Source organism: Anopheles aquasalis, chromosome 2, assembly GCF_943734665.1.
Source record: "Anopheles aquasalis chromosome 2, idAnoAquaMG_Q_19, whole genome shotgun sequence".
NCBI lineage: Eukaryota > Metazoa > Arthropoda > Insecta > Diptera > Culicidae > Anopheles > Anopheles aquasalis.
Window position 1 is genome coordinate 56,746,201 of NC_064877.1, and position 16,946 is coordinate 56,763,146.

The 16,946-nt window shown below is 41.3% G+C and overlaps 7 protein-coding genes across 13 annotated transcripts in view; 5 read left to right on the forward strand and 2 right to left on the reverse strand.

Moving 5' to 3' along the window:
• Positions 1 to 55: 55 nt before the first annotated feature.
• On the reverse strand, positions 56 to 2,355 carry LOC126571745 (ATP-sensitive inward rectifier potassium channel 11-like). 2 transcript variants are annotated; one of them, XM_050230528.1, is made up of 5 exons: positions 1,997 to 2,355; positions 1,791 to 1,927; positions 1,514 to 1,716; positions 477 to 1,433; positions 56 to 399 (listed from the first exon to the last, which is right to left on the reverse strand). In XM_050230528.1, exons 1-5 carry the CDS (start codon positions 2,251 to 2,253, stop codon positions 172 to 174), a joined length of 1,782 nt encoding a protein of 593 aa, XP_050086485.1. In that variant the 5' UTR covers positions 2,254 to 2,355; the 3' UTR covers positions 56 to 171. The 2 variants fall into 2 exon arrangements, with proteins under 2 accessions (XP_050086485.1, XP_050086486.1); XM_050230529.1 differs by having other exon boundaries at positions 243 to 399; positions 473 to 1,433.
• Positions 2,356 to 3,066: 711 nt separating this feature from the next.
• LOC126571758 (uncharacterized) lies at positions 3,067 to 4,832 on the forward strand. The gene is made up of 2 exons (XM_050230549.1): positions 3,067 to 3,890; positions 3,987 to 4,832. The coding sequence occupies exons 1-2, from the start codon at positions 3,267 to 3,269 to the stop codon at positions 4,419 to 4,421; spliced, it is 1,059 nt and encodes a 352-aa protein (XP_050086506.1). The 5' UTR covers positions 3,067 to 3,266; the 3' UTR covers positions 4,422 to 4,832.
• An 86-nt stretch (positions 4,833 to 4,918) lies between these two features.
• LOC126571748 (uncharacterized) lies at positions 4,919 to 7,116 on the forward strand. Of its 3 annotated transcripts, none has more exons than XM_050230535.1 (4): positions 4,919 to 5,814; positions 5,886 to 6,293; positions 6,371 to 6,471; positions 6,546 to 6,842. In XM_050230535.1, the coding sequence occupies exons 1-4, from the start codon at positions 5,152 to 5,154 to the stop codon at positions 6,706 to 6,708; spliced, it is 1,335 nt and encodes a 444-aa protein (XP_050086492.1). In that variant the 5' UTR covers positions 4,919 to 5,151; the 3' UTR covers positions 6,709 to 6,842. The 3 variants fall into 3 exon arrangements, with proteins under 3 accessions (XP_050086492.1, XP_050086493.1, XP_050086491.1); XM_050230536.1 differs by having other exon boundaries at positions 4,929 to 5,814; positions 5,886 to 5,999; positions 6,222 to 6,293; positions 6,371 to 7,116; XM_050230534.1 differs by having other exon boundaries at positions 4,933 to 5,814; positions 6,371 to 7,116.
• Positions 7,117 to 7,604: 488 nt separating this feature from the next.
• Positions 7,605 to 8,823, forward strand: LOC126571756 (uncharacterized). Of its 2 annotated transcripts, XM_050230545.1 has the most exons (2): positions 7,605 to 8,228; positions 8,296 to 8,823. In XM_050230545.1, the coding sequence occupies exons 1-2, from the start codon at positions 7,605 to 7,607 to the stop codon at positions 8,749 to 8,751; spliced, it is 1,080 nt and encodes a 359-aa protein (XP_050086502.1). In that variant the 3' UTR covers positions 8,752 to 8,823. The 2 variants fall into 2 exon arrangements, with proteins under 2 accessions (XP_050086502.1, XP_050086503.1); XM_050230546.1 differs by having other exon boundaries at positions 7,605 to 8,433.
• A 790-nt stretch (positions 8,824 to 9,613) lies between these two features.
• On the forward strand, positions 9,614 to 13,929 carry LOC126571746 (uncharacterized). Of its 2 annotated transcripts, XM_050230530.1 has the most exons (4): positions 9,614 to 9,852; positions 12,158 to 12,811; positions 12,890 to 13,354; positions 13,433 to 13,929. In XM_050230530.1, the coding sequence occupies exons 1-4, from the start codon at positions 9,802 to 9,804 to the stop codon at positions 13,847 to 13,849; spliced, it is 1,587 nt and encodes a 528-aa protein (XP_050086487.1). In that variant the 5' UTR covers positions 9,614 to 9,801; the 3' UTR covers positions 13,850 to 13,929. The 2 variants fall into 2 exon arrangements, with proteins under 2 accessions (XP_050086487.1, XP_050086489.1); XM_050230532.1 differs by lacking the exons at positions 12,158 to 12,811; positions 12,890 to 13,354; positions 13,433 to 13,929 and adding exons at positions 10,545 to 10,952; positions 11,030 to 11,493 and having other exon boundaries at positions 9,614 to 10,473.
• Positions 13,926 to 15,277, reverse strand: LOC126571753 (inward rectifier potassium channel 4-like). Its single transcript, XM_050230542.1, has 2 exons — positions 15,003 to 15,277; positions 13,926 to 14,919 (listed from the first exon to the last, which is right to left on the reverse strand). The coding sequence occupies exons 1-2, from the start codon at positions 15,162 to 15,164 to the stop codon at positions 13,951 to 13,953; spliced, it is 1,131 nt and encodes a 376-aa protein (XP_050086499.1). The 5' UTR covers positions 15,165 to 15,277; the 3' UTR covers positions 13,926 to 13,950.
• Positions 15,278 to 16,864: 1,587 nt separating this feature from the next.
• The window catches only part of LOC126571740 (uncharacterized), a 7,274-nt gene continuing 7,192 nt past the window's right edge, over positions 16,865 to 16,946 (forward strand). For both annotated transcript variants that reach the window (XM_050230523.1, XM_050230524.1), the window contains exon 1: positions 16,865 to 16,946. This exon is cut by the window's right edge and continues 776 nt beyond it. The gene's annotated coding sequence lies outside the window, so the exon portion shown is untranslated.

Below are 16,946 nucleotides of genomic sequence, written 5' to 3' on the forward strand. Positions count from 1 at the left end.
TAGGAGACGACAAAATCCTTCGCTTGACATGAAGAATGCTTTTAAGAACTATAATTATCCTTTGCCATTATAGCAATTTTATTTAACACTATAAATGCATTTCCTATTTTTATTCGGATTAGTATACTTGGTACACTGAGATGTGTACATTTTTCTATGTGATTCGAGTGATCAATGAAGTGCGGTCTCCGTTGTGGGTCTTTTCGATTCATGATCCTCGATAACGATCGCTTCTGAATCGGTTCTTGAGCTACTGTATTTCTTGTCCGTGGGTGCGTTCGCTTGCGACTCTTCGAAGGACGCTCGATCTTCTTCATCTTCCGAGTAGATTTCGTTAAAGCGCACGAACGAACTAGGATTACTTCTCATCCGCATGCTGAATTTCGATCGAAACGAAGCCTGCAATCAGATGTACAATTGAATGAAGCTGGTAGAGCCCGTGGCACTTCGTGGCATTGGCCACCGTTCGTACTAACTCCCAGACTAGCGTCGGTATTGTCCGCGGCATGATATTCGCCGAAATCCGGATGATTGTCGTGCAGCTCGTCCATCATCTCCTCGAGCAAACGAGCGCTGCAGAGCGGTGTGTCGACTTCCTCCACCAGATCTAGCTGTTCGTTCTGCGCTACATAGCACCCTCGGTCGACATCGTACTCGATGATGTTCTGAAACCGATGTCCCCAGAGAATCTCCATCGGTAGGTAGGATGTACGGGCTTGGCTCATCTGGCCCGTCGTCCACGTCGCACCGGTCATTGTGACGACGATTTCAAACTTTCGCTCTAACAGCTCGGCCGCCGATACGTCGTACAGTGGACTGTATCGATCGATCACGTGGCACACGGTGATAGGCCACAGTGCTAAGACGTGACCATTGCTTTGTAGCCGCAAACGAGACTCACATCTTTCTACCAAGTTCGTTCCGGGGTAACGCCTCGGCTCAAGAATGCTAGCGGTCAGCTTAGTGCCGATAATGTGCTGTTGCTTATGATCGCAAACACGAAACACGAGACACAACCGTCCATCGCGTTGGCAGATCACTGCCCGTTTGCTGAACTTCATCTCGAAGCTACGCTTCGGGATGCGAATCATCTTGGCGTACACGACCCCAACCATGGCCCCGCCAATGACGAGTCCGAAAAGAATCTGCACGAGCAGTAGAAAGAACGCTTCGGGGCATTCCTCTGTTGGCACGATTACACCATACCCGGTGGACACTTGCGTTTCCACACTGAACAACAGGAATCCGGTAAAGCTCGTAGTTCCTTCGACGCACGGTTTGCTGCCATCACCAAGCCGCTCCCCGGTGCTTGGATCATGATTCAGATCACCGTGTGCGTACGCAATCAGGTACCAAAGAATGGCGAAGAAAATCCAGCTACAACAGAAGCTCAGCACAAACAGAAGTAGTGTGTAACGCCATTGCTCATCCACCTGACGGAATAGGAATGGTGGTGCTCAGTGGAAGTACAAAGCGGATCATTGATACCTATTTCAGTATAGTGTCAACTAACCAACGTGGTGGCAATGTCGCGCGCGAAACGAATCGAACGTTGCGGTAGATGCGCAAGATGGACGTTTCCTTCTCCCTTCTTGTTTATCACGCGCCGTGCCTTCACGGTCCGTGTTCCCTGGTGCTGTGGATCACGCCTCAACCGAAGGCTCTGCAAGCTACGAGCGCTGCGTATTGTGATAGGGAACGTCCCTGGATCCCGCTCTGCTGGATAAAATTGCAATCAATGAAATCTTTAATGATATCACTTTTGCGCAGTGAGGCCGACAGTTCAATACCGCTTTCAGTGTTCGCAAATGCCCGGTGTGCTTCCGGTGGATTCGAAGAGCCATTATCATCGTCCGGTGCGCACTGCTTAATAGTGCGAATTGGTTTAGGCTCGTGATCCGATTCAGAGCTGCTGACGTTCTCGATCCTATAATACAAAAAAAATCCTGTACGATGAGTCATTTTCCGTGCATGTCGTAGGTATGAGGATCATTACCAGAGACGGTTCCTATCGAATGCTGGGCGGCGTATGTGATAAGGACTGCCTGGTGCGGACCAGGAGTACCGCTCTTTATCGTAATCTACTATTTTGATGGGCCGCGAGAACCGATATTCCATATCTTCCTGTAGCGTACTAGTGTCCTGCTGACGCTTTTGTTGGAGAAATTGCTGTTGCTGCTGCTGCTGCTGCTGCTCCTGCATTCTTAACCAATTTCGGCGTTGCGAGTATGGACTTCCAGATGGTGTGTCCATTTTACTGTTGATGAACGAAAGTAAATATTACGGCTGATGGTTAAACATACAAATGGAAGCGAAAATTGGAGCTATTTGGAAGCGAAAATCACATCATTCGAGACTAAAAGAGAGCTAACGACTGATCGATAAGGAACAGTGCGTGGAAATGAATCGTACTCGAAGGCCTTTGTGGACGAGCGAATTCGGTAGATAACCAACAAGTCACGAATCTCGTTCAAGTCCGCGCAAACACATAGGCTAGAAGCGCGATAAGATATGATATTTGGCCTTTTCTGTGAATCATTTTCTGTGTCTGACCTGATAGTGATCGCAAACACTTGCTTCGCTGCAGTGTTTCTACATTGTGGTGTCTTCAAACGAATGGTGAAGATAGTTATGTTATGAAGTCCAGAGTCGTCTGGTTTTTGTCGAAAGGCGTCGTCTTTAAGATTTATGCGCAGAGCTCATCGCTATCCTACAAGCACGTTAACGCGTCGGAAAAATCGGAACTATTCTTTGAATTGATCTTCAATTTGTAGATGCTCGAGTTCTTTAATGAGCTTCATATTTTGGGATCATCTACAATTCATAATTGTAGATATTATTTAAATTTAAATTTTCTTAAATATTCATAGAGTGACATCAGTCCTCTTTGAAGGTAAAGCGTGTACCTGCTTATTCGATCATAAATCGATAATGATTTTGTAACAATCATAACATACTAATCATATCATTTTACTATCTCATACCTCAAGTGTTTACTATTTTTTTCTACTTTTGCCGCCTTTTTCATTTGTGCTGTTACCTTTATACCAGATACTTAATCATCTTTCTCAGCAACCTTTTCGGTTAAACGCTTCGTGAATCGGTTGCGGGTTTGTTGACAACGCCGACTCCCATCTCGCACACACACATCTATAGTGCGTGTTTACGTATCCGAGCGGTTTGTTATTGTTTCAAGAGAAAAGGCGCCGAAAAGATTCGCGAATAGAAGTTTCCACGATTTTCTCCACTAAACTGTTTGGTGTAGGATGTTCCTGATAGTGGAAATAGTTAATGATAAAGGCGAAAAGGACTGGAAGGTAGCACCCAAGCGATGGGTGTGCACGTCGAAGAACACCCAGCGACCAGTTCTGTTTTGGCCTGATGAATTCAGCGCCGAGAGACAAAATCAGCTCGCAATAGAAGGAACATGTAAGCCACTGCAAAGCTGGATGCGGAGAGAATGCGTTGTAAAGCAGGAGTTTCCAACTTACGAAGCGGCAAACACCGAACTCCAGGCACTGTTATCACAAAATAGCAATCAGATAAAGGAAGAACTAGAAGATCCGTTGAATGTAGAGGATCCTACCTTTGAATCACCTGAATCACCATGTGCCCCGGGGTCGGATGAGGATGTTTCAACGCTAGCAAGTATCAAATCAATGCTGCAATCGTTGATAACAAAAAGTGCTCAGATTGAGAAGCAAAATGCTAATATTTTGGAGCAAAATTCTCGTATCACGAATGAAATGTCGGCCTTAGAGCAACGGATTAAAACGATGGAGCAAACTGTGAAGGAAATGGCATCGTATAAGTTCGATCCTATGCAAACCGTTGATCAGCTGACGGAGCTTGATAAAAAGTTGAACGATGAATCATTTAATGTGGCGTTGGTAAGCAGAATAAAGCCTTGCAAAAGCAAAAGTCACGACATTTTTTAAGATATTGCTCTACTTAACTGAAATGAAAATTATTTGCCTGTTTTTTAGGTTCAGTGGTTGCTTTTGAAAATAAACAACGATGGTGCAGAATCAAGAATGAAAAGCTGTGTTAATTTGTTATGTTCTTCAGAGTTGCAGTCACAAGTAAAATGGAGTAACATCGTTGGATTAAAGAATTTTTTGAATGTCTTTAAAATAGTTGGAAAAACACCTTTAGAACATGTAACGCTGAATTCGGTGGATAATTTTATAAGAAAGCATCTTGCATTTTGTAAACGACGAGCTGTTGCTAGTTCAAATCCAACATGTGATCAGGCCGCGGTAAGTGATGTGGCTATCCAGCAAGTAGATTCATCATTTTCTGTAAATGAAAACTCGGAGTACATTGAAGTGAATAGACGATTGGAAGAAGCAGAGATAACAATGTATGAAACGGATGTCATAATGTCATTATCTGATTTGAACAATGAGTTTAAAAAATAAAAAAACACTTTTTGGTGTAACTAGCCTAAATCTGCAGAAGAGATGTGCCTGAAAATTCGTTTCTTATTTTATTTGATTTTGATTTTTGGACTAGTATATACTAATGGCTGCGCGACATCTTAGCTTAGTGAATTTCGTCTGTGAGGTCAAGGGGCTACAGTTGCTTTTTAATTTGATATTTTTGGTTTTCTACGATTCACGAATATAGAAATTATGAGTTAATTAAATGTTCAATAATTGAATATGTATACAACTACTAGTTAGCAAAGCATGCACTTGTTCGTTGTACAACTTTCCTTTTGTAAACTGTTCCGATGAAAAAGAGTACCAATCGGCAATTTCACATGTTATCAATAGTTGTGCATCGCTTGGAAAATTGAATGAAATACATTGATAATGATTTTGCAACAATCATCACACACTAATTATATCTTTTTACTAACTCATTACTCAAGCATTTACTACTTTTCCTACTTTTGCCGCCTTTTTCATTTGTGCTGTTACCTTTATACCAGATATTTACTAATCCATGTCAGCAACCTTTTCGGTTAAACGCTTCGTGAATCGGTTGCGGGTTTGTTGACAACGCCGACTCCCATCTCGCACACACACATCTATAGTGCGTGTTTACGTTTCCGAGCGGTTTGTTATTGTTTCAAGAGAAAAGGCGCCGAAAAGATTCGCGAATAGAAGTTTCCACGATTTTCTCCACTAAACTGCTTGGTGTAGGATGTTCCTGATAGTGGAAATAGTTAATGATAAAGGCGAAAAGGATTGGAAGGTAGCACCCAAGCGATGGGTGTGCACGTCGAAGAACACCCAGCGACCAGTTCTGTTTTGGCCACATGAATTCAGCGCCGAGAGACAAAATCAGCTCGCAATAGAAGGAACATGTAAGCCACTGCAAAGCTGGATGCGGAGAGAATGCGTTGTAAAGCAGGAGTTTCCAACTTACGAAGCGGCAAACACCGAACTCCAGGCACTGTTATCACAAAATAGCAATCAGATAAAGGAAGAACTAGAAGATCCGTTGAATGTGGAGGATCCTGCCTTTGAATCATCTGAACCATCATATGCCCCGGGGTCGGATGAGGATGCTTCAACGCTAGCAAGTATCAAATCAATGCTGCAATCGTTGATAACAAAAAGTGCTCAGATTGAGAAACAAAACGCTGATGTAGTTGAGCACAATAACCTCATCGAGAGTATAATTTGTATTTTACAAAAGAGGGTTGGTACTGTAGAGAGCAAGTTTACCAATACTTTAAGTGTACTCAGTCTCGATAATTCTTGGTATAAAACCAAGCAATTTTCCTTTGAGCCTATGGAAACCATCGAACAGCTTACGTTGCTTGATGTAAGGTTGAACGACAAGTCATTCAATACGGAATTGGTAAATTGATGCGGAACGCTTGTTTCCAATTTGGATGAAATATAATTGGAATGAAATTCTTTTAATTTTAGGTGAAATGGTTACTTTCTAACGTAGATGAGGACACTACAAGGAAAAGGATAAGCAGCTGTATGGATTTGCTTTGTACGCTAGAGTTGCAATCAAAGTTGAAATGGGCTTGCCTGGTTAGTCTACATAATTTTTTGTTGTTGGTAAAAGAAATTGGGGACACACCTTCAGAACGTATAACTTTAACTTCATTGGGACATATTTTGAGATGTCATCTCATATCCTCAAAACAACGGATTCGTAATAGTTTAAATCATGATATTTTTCCAAAGAAGAGAACTAGACCAATAGAACGATCAGGAAATGATAATAGTTCAAAGAGAACTTTTGTCTTTAAGCCTAGAGAAACTGCGGAGGAGCTGCGGGATTTGGAAACGAAACTGAACGATGAATCGTTCAACTCGGAACTGGTAAGCATACATAAGATGAATGACTATTATTTTGATCTGCTGAAATTTAACCGGAAATGTTCTTTTTGGACTTCTAGCTCCAATGGTTACTTTTTAAAGTAAAGGACGATAATGCACCATGGAGAATTAAAAGCTGTTTGGATTTGCTATGTTCTTTGGAGCTACAATCTCAATTAAGGTGGAGTGGAATTGGAAAATCCGTAAAACATCCCATAAGTGAACTACCTAATTTTGTTCATTTATTCAAAGTAGTAGGGAAGACACCGTCAGAAGATGTAACTCATCAAGGATTAGCTCAATGTTTTATGAATCACCTGAAAAATTCAAAGCAGCGGTATCTTTTGAGTTTAAATCGAAAGCGCCACTGCAAATGGAAGAAATTTACAAAAAAAAGGAAACCGAATGGTGTCGCTAGCGAGGAGGCGAATTCTTCGATTGCATCAAATGAAAACTCAAATAATGAGATAAAAATTCCTTAGCTAAAGAGAAAAACTCAATTAAATATATAATCTGATAGGATAGTAAGACTCCTATAGATACAACATCCACTCGGCGCTGCTAAGCGATAACAGGGGCGACTGGATGTTCTGTGCTAATAGGGAAATCCTTCGCTTGATATGGAAAATGATTTTAAGAAATAACCTAATCCTTTGTCATCTAAGTAATATGTTGTAATTGAATAGTGAATTTCAAAATATTGCTTACTCTCTATCCAACAAAGGTATTCATGTCAGCGTGATGAACCTTTCCCCTTCACAAAACTATATGAAGAGCATTGAAAAGAGATTTTTAAATTTCATTGAGATAGTGCTTTTGCTTGTTAACCATTACATACCAGTCCTTATTACGATATCTCGGATCCGGTGGTACCAGCAAATCTAAGCCGGTACGAGTGGTGATACGATTGCCTCTGTGATTTTTCTGTCCAGGCTAGATAAAAATTTGCCGGTAGTTATTTCGATGGACCATTTTGTTACCTTCCTTTGGTTTCGTAATTTTCATTGCTTGCATATCATTCTGCTATCTTAACGCAATGCATTTTCTATTTTTTCCTCTTTTGCCGCCTTTTTTATTTGTGCTGTTACCTTTATACCAGATATTTACTAATCCATGTCAGCAACCTTTTCGGTTAAACGCTTCGTGAATCGGTTGCGGGTTTGTTGACAACGCCGACTCCCATCTCGCACACACACATCTATAGTGCGTGTTTACGTTTCCGAGCGGTTTGTTATTGTTTCAAGAGAAAAGGCGCCGAAAAGATTCGCGAATAGAAGTTTCCACGATTTTCTCCACTAAACTGTTTGGTGTAGGATGTTCCTGATAGTGGAAATAGTTAATGATAAAGGCGAAAAGGACTGGAAGGTAGCACCCAAGCGATGGGTGTGCACGTCGAAGAACACCCAGCGACCAGTTCTGTTTTGGCCTGATGAATTCAGCGCCGAGAGACAAAATCAGCTCGCAATAGAAGGAACATGTAAGCCACTGCAAAGCTGGATGCGGAGAGAATGCGTTGTAAAGCAGGAGTTTCCAACTTACGAGGAAGCACAGAACGAACTCCATGCACCGTTAAAACATAAAGAACTAATCACAGAGGAAGAACCGGAAAAACTCTTGAATGTAGAGGATGCTTCCGTTGAATCACCTGGATCACCATATGCCTCGGGGTCGGGTGAGGATGCTTCAACGCTAGCATGTATCAAATCAATGCTGCAATCGTTGATAACAAAAAGTGCTCAGATTGAGAAACAAAATGATGACGTACTGCAGCAAAATGACCTTATCGAGGGTGTAATTTCTCTCATGCATAAAAAAGTGGAATCTATTGAACAAAATGTAGTGCTAATGGCACCATACAAGTTCGACCCTATGCAAACCGTTGAGCAGCTAAGAGAGCTCAATGAAAAGTTAAACGATATATCTTTTAATGCGGAATTGGTAAATATAAATGAAACTTATTGGAATTGGTAAATATAAATGAAACTGAATTGGAATTTATTTCTAGGTTCAATGGTTACTTTCTAATGTAGGTGACGGTAATATGCTATGGAGAATTAGAAGCTGCCTGGATCTGCTTTGTTCTCTAGAGCTGCAAACAAAAATAACGTTTACTCATCAAAGCAGAAGCTCCCCGAGAAAAGAACCCTTGGTAGAGCATTCTAATTTTATACATTTGTTCAAAGTAGTAGGGAAAACTTCGTCAGAAAAAGTAAGTGATAGACATCTTGTTGATTTTTTTAAAAGTCATCTGAAAAATTCAAAACAACGGTTCCTAATTAGTTTAAATCGAAAACGTGTCCATTCTAAGAAAAGATTAAAAGTAAAAAAACCACCGAGAAATAATGTGGCCATCCAGCATGCAGTTTCTTCCTTTGCTGTAAGTGGAAGCTCACAGGAATTGAATGAAAAAAACATTCATTTGGAAGAAGCAGATATAATAGTTTATGACCCAATAGAATAGAGTGAAATCCTGCGAATGATATTTGAAGAGTATTTAAAAAATAAAATCATGTGAAGAATGTTAAATCACTTATCACGGCTTACAATTGCACTAGAATTGTTACTTTGTCTTCACCAAGCATCACCCACCTTAACTATGCCTAAAATCTATCGATTCTCTTCCCGAAGCCGCTTTTCCGTAATCGAACGCAGCCATCATACTCATCGACATAATTGCAAACGTGCCAAAGACGATTATAAACCAAACTTCCTGCATTGGACATGGTATCCCTTTGCTGGCGTTATCTAGATTCATCAATTGAACTTGTTTTCACCTCAGCCAACACTACAAACTATAAAATCGTTCCATTTGGAACAAGCCTTCTGACTCCTCGATGGTTATCGATTATCCAACTTCCTACTACTATCCCGTTTGCAGAATCTCTTGATGGAAGTCATCAATAAAAAAGGATGGCTTTCACAACCCAGCTAGTTACCGCGTGATAACATCGCACGTTGGCCACATATACATTAATCTAAAGGCAGCCTTCAGCCTTCGTCGCACAGGATTATCTATGCTGGTTTGTATGGCAAAATCAGTTTCATCAGTCCTCCGTCGCTCTGTATAGTGCATTCGATAGATATCAATCGAATGGCGACACCACTGGTCGTTTTTACTTAATGATAGTTATAGGTAGTTGTAAATCGCTTCGAAAATTAAATGAAATATATTAATAATGATTTTGCAACAATCATCACACACTAATTATATCTTTTTACTAACTCATTACTCAAGCATTTACTACTTTTCCTACTTTTGCCGCCTTTTTCATTTGTGCTGTTACCTTTATACCAGATATTTACTAATTCCTTGTCAGCAACCTTTTCGGTTAAACGCTTCGTGAATCGGTTGCGGGTTTGTTGACAACGCCGACTCCCATCTCGCACACACACATCTATAGTGCGTGTTTACGTTTCCGAGCGGTTTGTTATTGTTTCAAGAGAAAAGGCGTCGAAAAGATTCGCGAATAGAAGTTTCCACGATTTTCTCCACTAAACTGTTTGGTGTAGGATGTTCCTGATAGTGGAAATAGTTAATGATAAAGGCGAAAAGGACTGGAAGGTAGCACCCAAGCGATGGGTTTGCACGTCGAAGAACACCCAGCGACCAGTTCTGTTTTGGCCACATGAATTCAGTGCCGAGAGACAAAATCAGCTCGCAATAGAAGGAACATGTAAGCCACTGCAGAGTTGGATGCGGAGAGAATGCGTTGTAAGGCAGGAGTTTCCAACTTACGAAGCGGCAAACACCGAACTCCAGGCACTGTTATCACAAAATAGCAATCAGATAAAGGAAGAACTAGAAGATCCGTTGAATGTAGAGGATCCTGCTTTTGAATCACCTGGATCACCATGTACCCCGGGGTCGGATGAGGATGCTTCAACGCTAGCAAGTATCAAATCAATGCTGCAATCGTTGATAACAAAAAGTGCTCAGCTTGAGAAACAAAACGCTGATGTAGTTGAGCGCATTACCCGTATCGAGAGTATAATTTGTATTTTACAAAAGAGGGTTGATACTGTAGAGAGCAAGTTTACCAATTCTTTAAGCGTACTCAGTGTCGATAATTCTTGGTATGAAGCCGAAGAAGCAAAGCAATTTTCCTTTGAGCCTATGGAAACCATCGAACAGCTTACGTTGCTTGATGTAAGGTTGAACGACAAGTCATTCAATACGGAATTGGTAAATTGATGCGAAACGCTTGTTTCCAATTTAGATGAAATATAATTGGAATGAAATTCTTTTAATTTTAGGTGAAATGGTTACTTTCTAACGTAGATGAGGACACTACAAGGAAAAGGATAAGCAGCTGTATGGATTTGCTTTGTACGCTAGAGTTGCAATCAAAGTTGAAATGGGCTTGCCTGGTTAGTCTACATAATTTTTTGTTGTTGGTAAAAGAAATTGGGGACACACCTTCAGAACGTATAACTTTAACTTCATTGGGACATATTTTGAGATGTCATCTCATATCCTCAAAACAACGGATTCGTAATAGTTTAAATCATGATATTTTTCCAAAGAAGAGAACTAGACCAATAGAACGATCAGGAAATGATAATAGTTCAAAGAGAACATTTGTCTTTAAGCCTAGAGAAACTGCGGAGGAGCTGCGGGATTTGGAAACGAAACTGAACGATGAATCGTTCAATGCGGAACTGGTAAGCACAAATACGATGATTGACTATTATTTTGACCTGATGAAATTTAATCGGAAATGTTTTTTATTGACTTCTAGCTCCAATGGTTACTGTTTAATGTAAATGATGATAATGTACAATGGAGAATTAAAAGCTGTTTGGATTTGCTATGTTCTTTAGAGCTACAATCAAAATTAAGATGGAGTCGTCGATTTGGAAGCATCACTAAAGAACCCATAGATGAACTACCTAATTTTGTTCATTTATTCAAATTAGTAGGGAAGACACCGTCAGAAGATGTAACTCATCAAGGATTGGCTCAATGTTTTATGAATCACCTGAAAAATTCAAAGCAGCGGTATCTTTTGAGTTTAAATCGAAAGCGTCTTTCTAAATGGAAGAGATCTACAAAAAAAGGAAAATCGAATGGTGTCGCTTCGATTCGAATGGCGAATTCTTCGATTGCAGGAAATAAAAACTGAAATAATGAGATAAAAATACCTTAGCTAAGCTACCTTACCTTAGCTAAGCTACCTAATACCTTAGCTAGTGAATTTCAAAATATTGCTTACTCTCTATCCAACAAAGGTATTCATGTCAGCGTGATGAACCTTTCCCCTTCACAAAACTATATGAAGAGCATTGAAAAGAGATTTTTAAATTTCATTGAGATAGTGCTTTTGCTTGTTAACCATTACATACCAGTCCTTATTACGATATCTCGGATCCGGCGGTCCCAGCAAATCTAAGCCGGTACGAGTGGTGATACGAGTGCCTCGGTGATTTTTCTGTCCAGGCTAGATAAAAATTTGCCGGTAGTTATTTCGATGGACCATTTTATTACCTTCCTTTGGTTTCGTAATTTTCATTGCTTGCATATCATTCTGCTATCTTAACGCAATGCATTTTCTATTTTTTCCTCTTTTGCCGCCTTTTTTATTTGTGCTGTTACCTTTATATCAGATATTTACTAATCCATGTCAGCAACCTTTTCGGTTAAACGCTTCGTGAATCGGTTGCGGGTTTGTTGACAACGCCGACTCTCTCGCACAAACACATCTATAGTGCGTGTTTACGTTTCCGAGCGGTTTGTTATTGTTTCAAGTGAAAAGGCGCCGAAAAGATTCGCGAATAGAAGTTTCCACGATTTTCTCCACTAAACTGTTTGGTGTAGGATGTTCCTGATAGTGGAAATAGTTAATGATAAGGGCGAAAAGGAGTGGAAGGTAGCACCCAAGCGATGGGTGTGCACGTCGAAGAACACCCAGCGACCAGTTCTGTTTTGGCCACATGAATTCAGTGCCGAGAGACAAAATCAGCTCGCTATAGAAGGAACATGTAAGCCACTGCAAAGCTGGATGCGGAGAGAATGCGTTGTAAGGCAGGAGTTTCCAACTTACGAGGAAGCACAGAACGAACTCCATGCACCGTTAAAACATAAAGAACAAATCACAGAGGAAGAACCGGAAAAACTCTTGAATGTAGAGGATGCTTCCGTTGAATCACCTGGATCACCATGTGCCTCGGGGTCGGATGAGGATGCTTCAACGCTAGCAAGTATCAAATCAATGCTGCAATCGTTAATAACCAACAATGCTCGGATCGAAGAACAGAGCGCTAATATATTGGAACAAAATTGTCGTATCGCGAAGGAAATGTCTCTTTTGCAAAAGAGGGTTGAAACAGTTGAGAGTAAGTTTATTAACACTACAACGATTCTGTGTTCCGATACATCTTGGCATAAACCTGAAGCAGCAGTAGAGCTGAATTGCAAGCCTAACCACTCCGGTCGAAAATTTTCCTTCAAGCCTACGGAAACCATGGAACAGTTACTTCAACTAGATACGATTTTGAATGATGAATCATTGTATACGGAATTGGTAAACATAACTACGACACAGGACAACATTTTTAATGTGGGGTGTAATTGAAATGGCATTCATTTTTCTGATTTCCAGGTGCAAGGGTTACTGTCAAAAGTAGACGACGATAATGCTATATGGAGGATGAAAAGCTGTGTGGATTTGCTTTGTACGCTAGAGTTACAGTCCAAACTAAAGTGGAGCGGTATATCGCGTCTGCCTAACTTTTTGAATGTGTTCAAAGAAGTGGGGAAAACGCCTTCAGAAAATGTTACGCTTGCCTCGGTGACCGATTTTTTTAAGGGCCATCTGAAAAACACAAAACAGCGGTATCTTATAAGCTTATCTCGCAAGAGGGCTTCCTTTAGGAGAAAACCGAGAAGAATGCTGCGGCTGGGAAATGATCAGCAAGCAGTTAGCTCAAGCTTTACATTTGTAAACTCAGCAGATCCCCAGACTGATCATTCAGTGCGAGCATTTACCTTTCAGCCTATGGAAACCACGGAGCAGCTGCAGGAATTAGAAGCGAAATTAAACGATGAATCATTTAATGCGCAACTGGTATGCATAAATACAATGTTTGGGCATAATTTAGACCCGATATATAGTTTAAACGGAAATACTTTCTCTATCTTGCAGGTGCAGTGGTTACTTTCTAACGTAAACGACGATAATACACCATGGAGGATGAAGCGCTGCGTGAACTTGCTATGTTCTCTAGAGCTGCAAACAAACATGACGTGGTCTCGTAAACATAACCAAACCCCAAAAGAACCCATAGTTGATCTTCCTAATTTTTTAAATCTGTTCAAAATAGTAGGCAAAACGCCGTCAGAATCTGTAACTGATAGATCACTTGTACTGTTTTTTAAAAATCATCTGAAGAATTCAAAAGTTCGTTTTCTTATTAGTTTAAATCGAAAACGTGCTTCTAGTTGGAAAAGATTGAAAAGATTACAGGAACCAAAAGACGATGTGGCAGACAACGAGCAGGAATTTATTGTCGAACACAAACTGTCGGATGAGGACATCATAATCTATGATCCAATAGAATAGCAATAGACTGCACTCGTTCACTCCACGTAACATTGATTATTGCTGAAGGAATAAAATATTGCTTTGCAATATCGTATTGATTTTTTACTATTATTTCGATTTTATTGAACAATGTTAACGGGCGCGTTTTCCGTTCTTTGATCTGTATCTGAAGTGGCTGTGTCGGCGAGATGAACCTTTGCCCTAAGCAAATCTAGATGACGAGCGCTGCAGAGAGGCGTTTCAATTTCCTCGAGATCGTGCATTCGCTCGTTAACCGCCACAAAGCAATCCTTGCGCGAATCGTATTCGACGATATCTCGGAATCGGTGACCCCAGCAAATCTCAGACGGAACGTATGATGTGCGGGCCTGATTGATCTGCCCCGTTGTCATCGTACCCCCAGTGATGGTGACTACAATTTCTAGACTTTTTTGTGCCATTAGATCCTTCGCCGATACATCATAAAGCGGACTGTTGCGATCGATCACGTGGCACACAGTTACGGGCCATAGCAACACCAGTCTTCCCTCGTTCTCCAGCTTCAGGTACGTTTCCTGCTTCTCGATCGTCTCGCCCTCTTTTGTGCGGTACGGTTGCAACAGAACAGCAGTAACTTTCGTTTCAATAGCATGTTGCCACTTGCGGTCGCAGATGCGAAACACTAAGCACAACTGTCCATCGCGCATGCAAACGACGGCTCGTTTGCTGAATTTAATCTCCGAGATCTTCTGCGGTGGGCGGACCATCTTCGCATAGACGACACCCAATATGGCACCGTCAATGAGCAGGCCCACAATCAGCTGAATGGTAAGCAGTCCAAACGATTCCGGGCATTCCTCGGTGGGTACCTTTGCTCCGTAGCCGGTAGAGATTTGCGTTTCCATGCTGAACAGCAGAAACTCAACAAATGAGGTAACACCATCCACGCACGGTTGTCCGCCATCGCCCAGTCGTGCCCCAGTGGTCGGGTCAAACATTAAATCGCCGTGCGCGTACGACAAAATGTACCAAAGTCCGGCAAACAGCGTCCAACTGCCAACGTAACTACCGACAAACACCAGCAACAGGTAACGCCATCGTTCTTCAACCTACGATGGAAGCAAAATGCAGCAACGAGCGTGTTGGATTACCACCCCAAGACTCCAAATGAACCATCGTGTTACCAACGTACCAAGGTGGTCACGAGATCCTTCACGAAACGGATCGAACGTTGCGGCAGGTTGGTACCTCGCACGTTGCGCTCACCGATTTTCTTCACCACACGTGATTCCATCGAAAAGAGATATCCTTCGTCTGCCCGCAATGCCTCGTTGGTCAGAGTTCTCGGACTCATGTCAGCTGTGAGATGTACTTCACCGAGAAACGAATACTACGGGGCTTACGATCTCTTGTCCGACTAGCAGCTGGAGAGGTTTGATAAGATATCAAGATGCGCTGAAGCGCGGATCATCGTACACCACCGTTGATCGCGATGATCGCACTAACATCGGCTCACGTTGGCCTTGGTTTGGGTAAGATGGAGATAAGAAATGTAGTGCCGTTCTGACTAGCTGGTGGATGGGGAAGAATTAAGCCAAACGGACATCTAGATGATGCTGGCTGGCTGGAAGTGAAGAGAGTCAGAGCGAGACAATTGGTACTTGCACAAGGTCAGATCAATTTGGAGATTATTATTAGACCCTTTTAAAAGAGAGTCCTGCATTAGCAAACAGTTTTTTACCGGAGCAAGATAGCATACTAGCGACAGTTTGATCGGAAGCGTACATCTCGTGCGCCTTATTAAGGTGGTGATCAATCTTTCGCAAGGACACAATTTTAATGATCTAGATTGGAAAACCAAACGATCGGGATGATTTCGATTTTCGACAGGATAAAGTAACAGTAGGAGCAAAGAACATCGGTTAGAAAAGGACCAATGGCTAATTAGGCATGACTAGAGAACGTATTTGATTTAGGAAAAACACACTAACCAGTTTTAGTTTCAAGCTGTTGTTTTATGCTGCACATGATCATTTGTTGAAAATCCATGTCTCATGATGTTTGTTTGTTCATATCTAGGTGAAAAGATGCTATCGAAACTCTAACTGGAAAAGGTGGAATCATTTTAGTACACCAGGTTAGGAGAGTAGAAAGATGACCGTGAATAAAACTATCTGTTTGCTTAAGCTCATGGCTGGATTCGGTCATACAATTATCAGATATTGACACCAATAAGACACAATCGTTCAGACGATGATCGCTCTTTTTTCGAATAGTTCAACGAGAAATACATCGAACGAAAGACTTATTTATTGGGCGCGTTGCTGTTACATTCATTTTTATACTCCTTTTTCATTAGTTGATGTTAATTTTAAACTTATTCAAGTCGAATCTGTTCTCAAAGACAATATATATGCTACATCCATGAATATTTTCCGACTGCTTGTTTCTTTCTCATGAATCTCCTGCAATATCGAATCAGCTAATCGTGTTGAATTGATATTTGCTGTACAGCGGGAGTTGGATGGGACAATGCTTTGTAACACTCTTGTTTATCTCTTTGGACCAAATGGTTCAAATATTAGTATTTTCACAAGGTCCGATCCAATTTAAGATGGGCATTGTGGAGCCAGAGTATTTTACAATCCTCAGCAAATGTTAACAAAAGTCATCACAAACAAAGCAGAAACATGAAGAAATAGAACATTTCAGATAACTTCTCTCCTCTTCCTTTCTTGTGCGCGTGGCGATGCTCGCGGGGTTATGCTAATTTTAAAAACCGAACCACGCGATATGGCCTAAAATAAGGAAATCGCGAATCATTTAGATGTGCAAATTTGTTTCCATACCTGATAAAACCGCTTAACATTTCCTGATTTCCTTCGTGCGTGCGATCAAACGTGCATATCAAACGCACGCTGCCTTTGTGGCAAACAAAACATCAACTCCGATTGTCAAACGTAAAACATGCAATATGGCGGCGAGAAAAGTGTCGCTGACAACCTGTTTCTTTGGCTCGCACACGAGAAACAAAATTTTTGGGAAAAATAATCTCTGAAAATTGGGCGATGCTCTAGGGCGGAATTGCGGGCTTGGTTTCCGGTTAGCTTCAATTCGTTGGCCACGGGACGCCTAA

What these genes read in the sequence shown, in the direction of transcription:
- LOC126571745 (XM_050230528.1), bottom strand. Translation starts at nt 2,253, where the DNA reads ATGGACACACCATCTGGAAGTCCATACTCGCAACGCCGAAATTGGTTA. An exon ending in ATTTGCGAACACTGAAAGCG is followed by an intron (nt 1,717 to 1,790) that starts GTATTGAACTGT and finishes TTTATCCAGCAG; the next exon opens with AGCGGGATCCAGGGACGTTC. An exon ending in ATACCGACGCTAGTCTGGGA is followed by an intron (nt 400 to 476) that starts GTTAGTACGAAC and finishes ATCTGATTGCAG; the next exon opens with GCTTCGTTTCGATCGAAATT.
- LOC126571758 (XM_050230549.1), top strand. Translation starts at nt 3,267, where the DNA reads ATGTTCCTGATAGTGGAAATAGTTAATGATAAAGGCGAAAAGGACTGG. An exon ending in AATCATTTAATGTGGCGTTG is followed by an intron (nt 3,891 to 3,986) that starts GTAAGCAGAATA and finishes CCTGTTTTTTAG; the next exon opens with GTTCAGTGGTTGCTTTTGAA.
- LOC126571748 (XM_050230534.1), top strand. Translation starts at nt 5,152, where the DNA reads ATGTTCCTGATAGTGGAAATAGTTAATGATAAAGGCGAAAAGGATTGG. An exon ending in AGTCATTCAATACGGAATTG is followed by an intron (nt 5,815 to 5,885) that starts GTAAATTGATGC and finishes TTTTAATTTTAG; the next exon opens with GTGAAATGGTTACTTTCTAA. An exon ending in AATCGTTCAACTCGGAACTG is followed by an intron (nt 6,294 to 6,370) that starts GTAAGCATACAT and finishes TTGGACTTCTAG; the next exon opens with CTCCAATGGTTACTTTTTAA.
- LOC126571756 (XM_050230545.1), top strand. Translation starts at nt 7,605, where the DNA reads ATGTTCCTGATAGTGGAAATAGTTAATGATAAAGGCGAAAAGGACTGG. An exon ending in TATCTTTTAATGCGGAATTG is followed by an intron (nt 8,229 to 8,295) that starts GTAAATATAAAT and finishes ATTTATTTCTAG; the next exon opens with GTTCAATGGTTACTTTCTAA.
- LOC126571746 (XM_050230530.1), top strand. Translation starts at nt 9,802, where the DNA reads ATGTTCCTGATAGTGGAAATAGTTAATGATAAAGGCGAAAAGGACTGG. An exon ending in AAGGCGAAAAGGACTGGAAG is followed by an intron (nt 9,853 to 12,157) that starts GTAGCACCCAAG and finishes AAGGAGTGGAAG; the next exon opens with GTAGCACCCAAGCGATGGGT. An exon ending in AATCATTGTATACGGAATTG is followed by an intron (nt 12,812 to 12,889) that starts GTAAACATAACT and finishes TCTGATTTCCAG; the next exon opens with GTGCAAGGGTTACTGTCAAA.
- LOC126571753 (XM_050230542.1), bottom strand. Translation starts at nt 15,164, where the DNA reads ATGAGTCCGAGAACTCTGACCAACGAGGCATTGCGGGCAGACGAAGGA. An exon ending in AGGATCTCGTGACCACCTTG is followed by an intron (nt 14,920 to 15,002) that starts GTACGTTGGTAA and finishes CTTCCATCGTAG; the next exon opens with GTTGAAGAACGATGGCGTTA.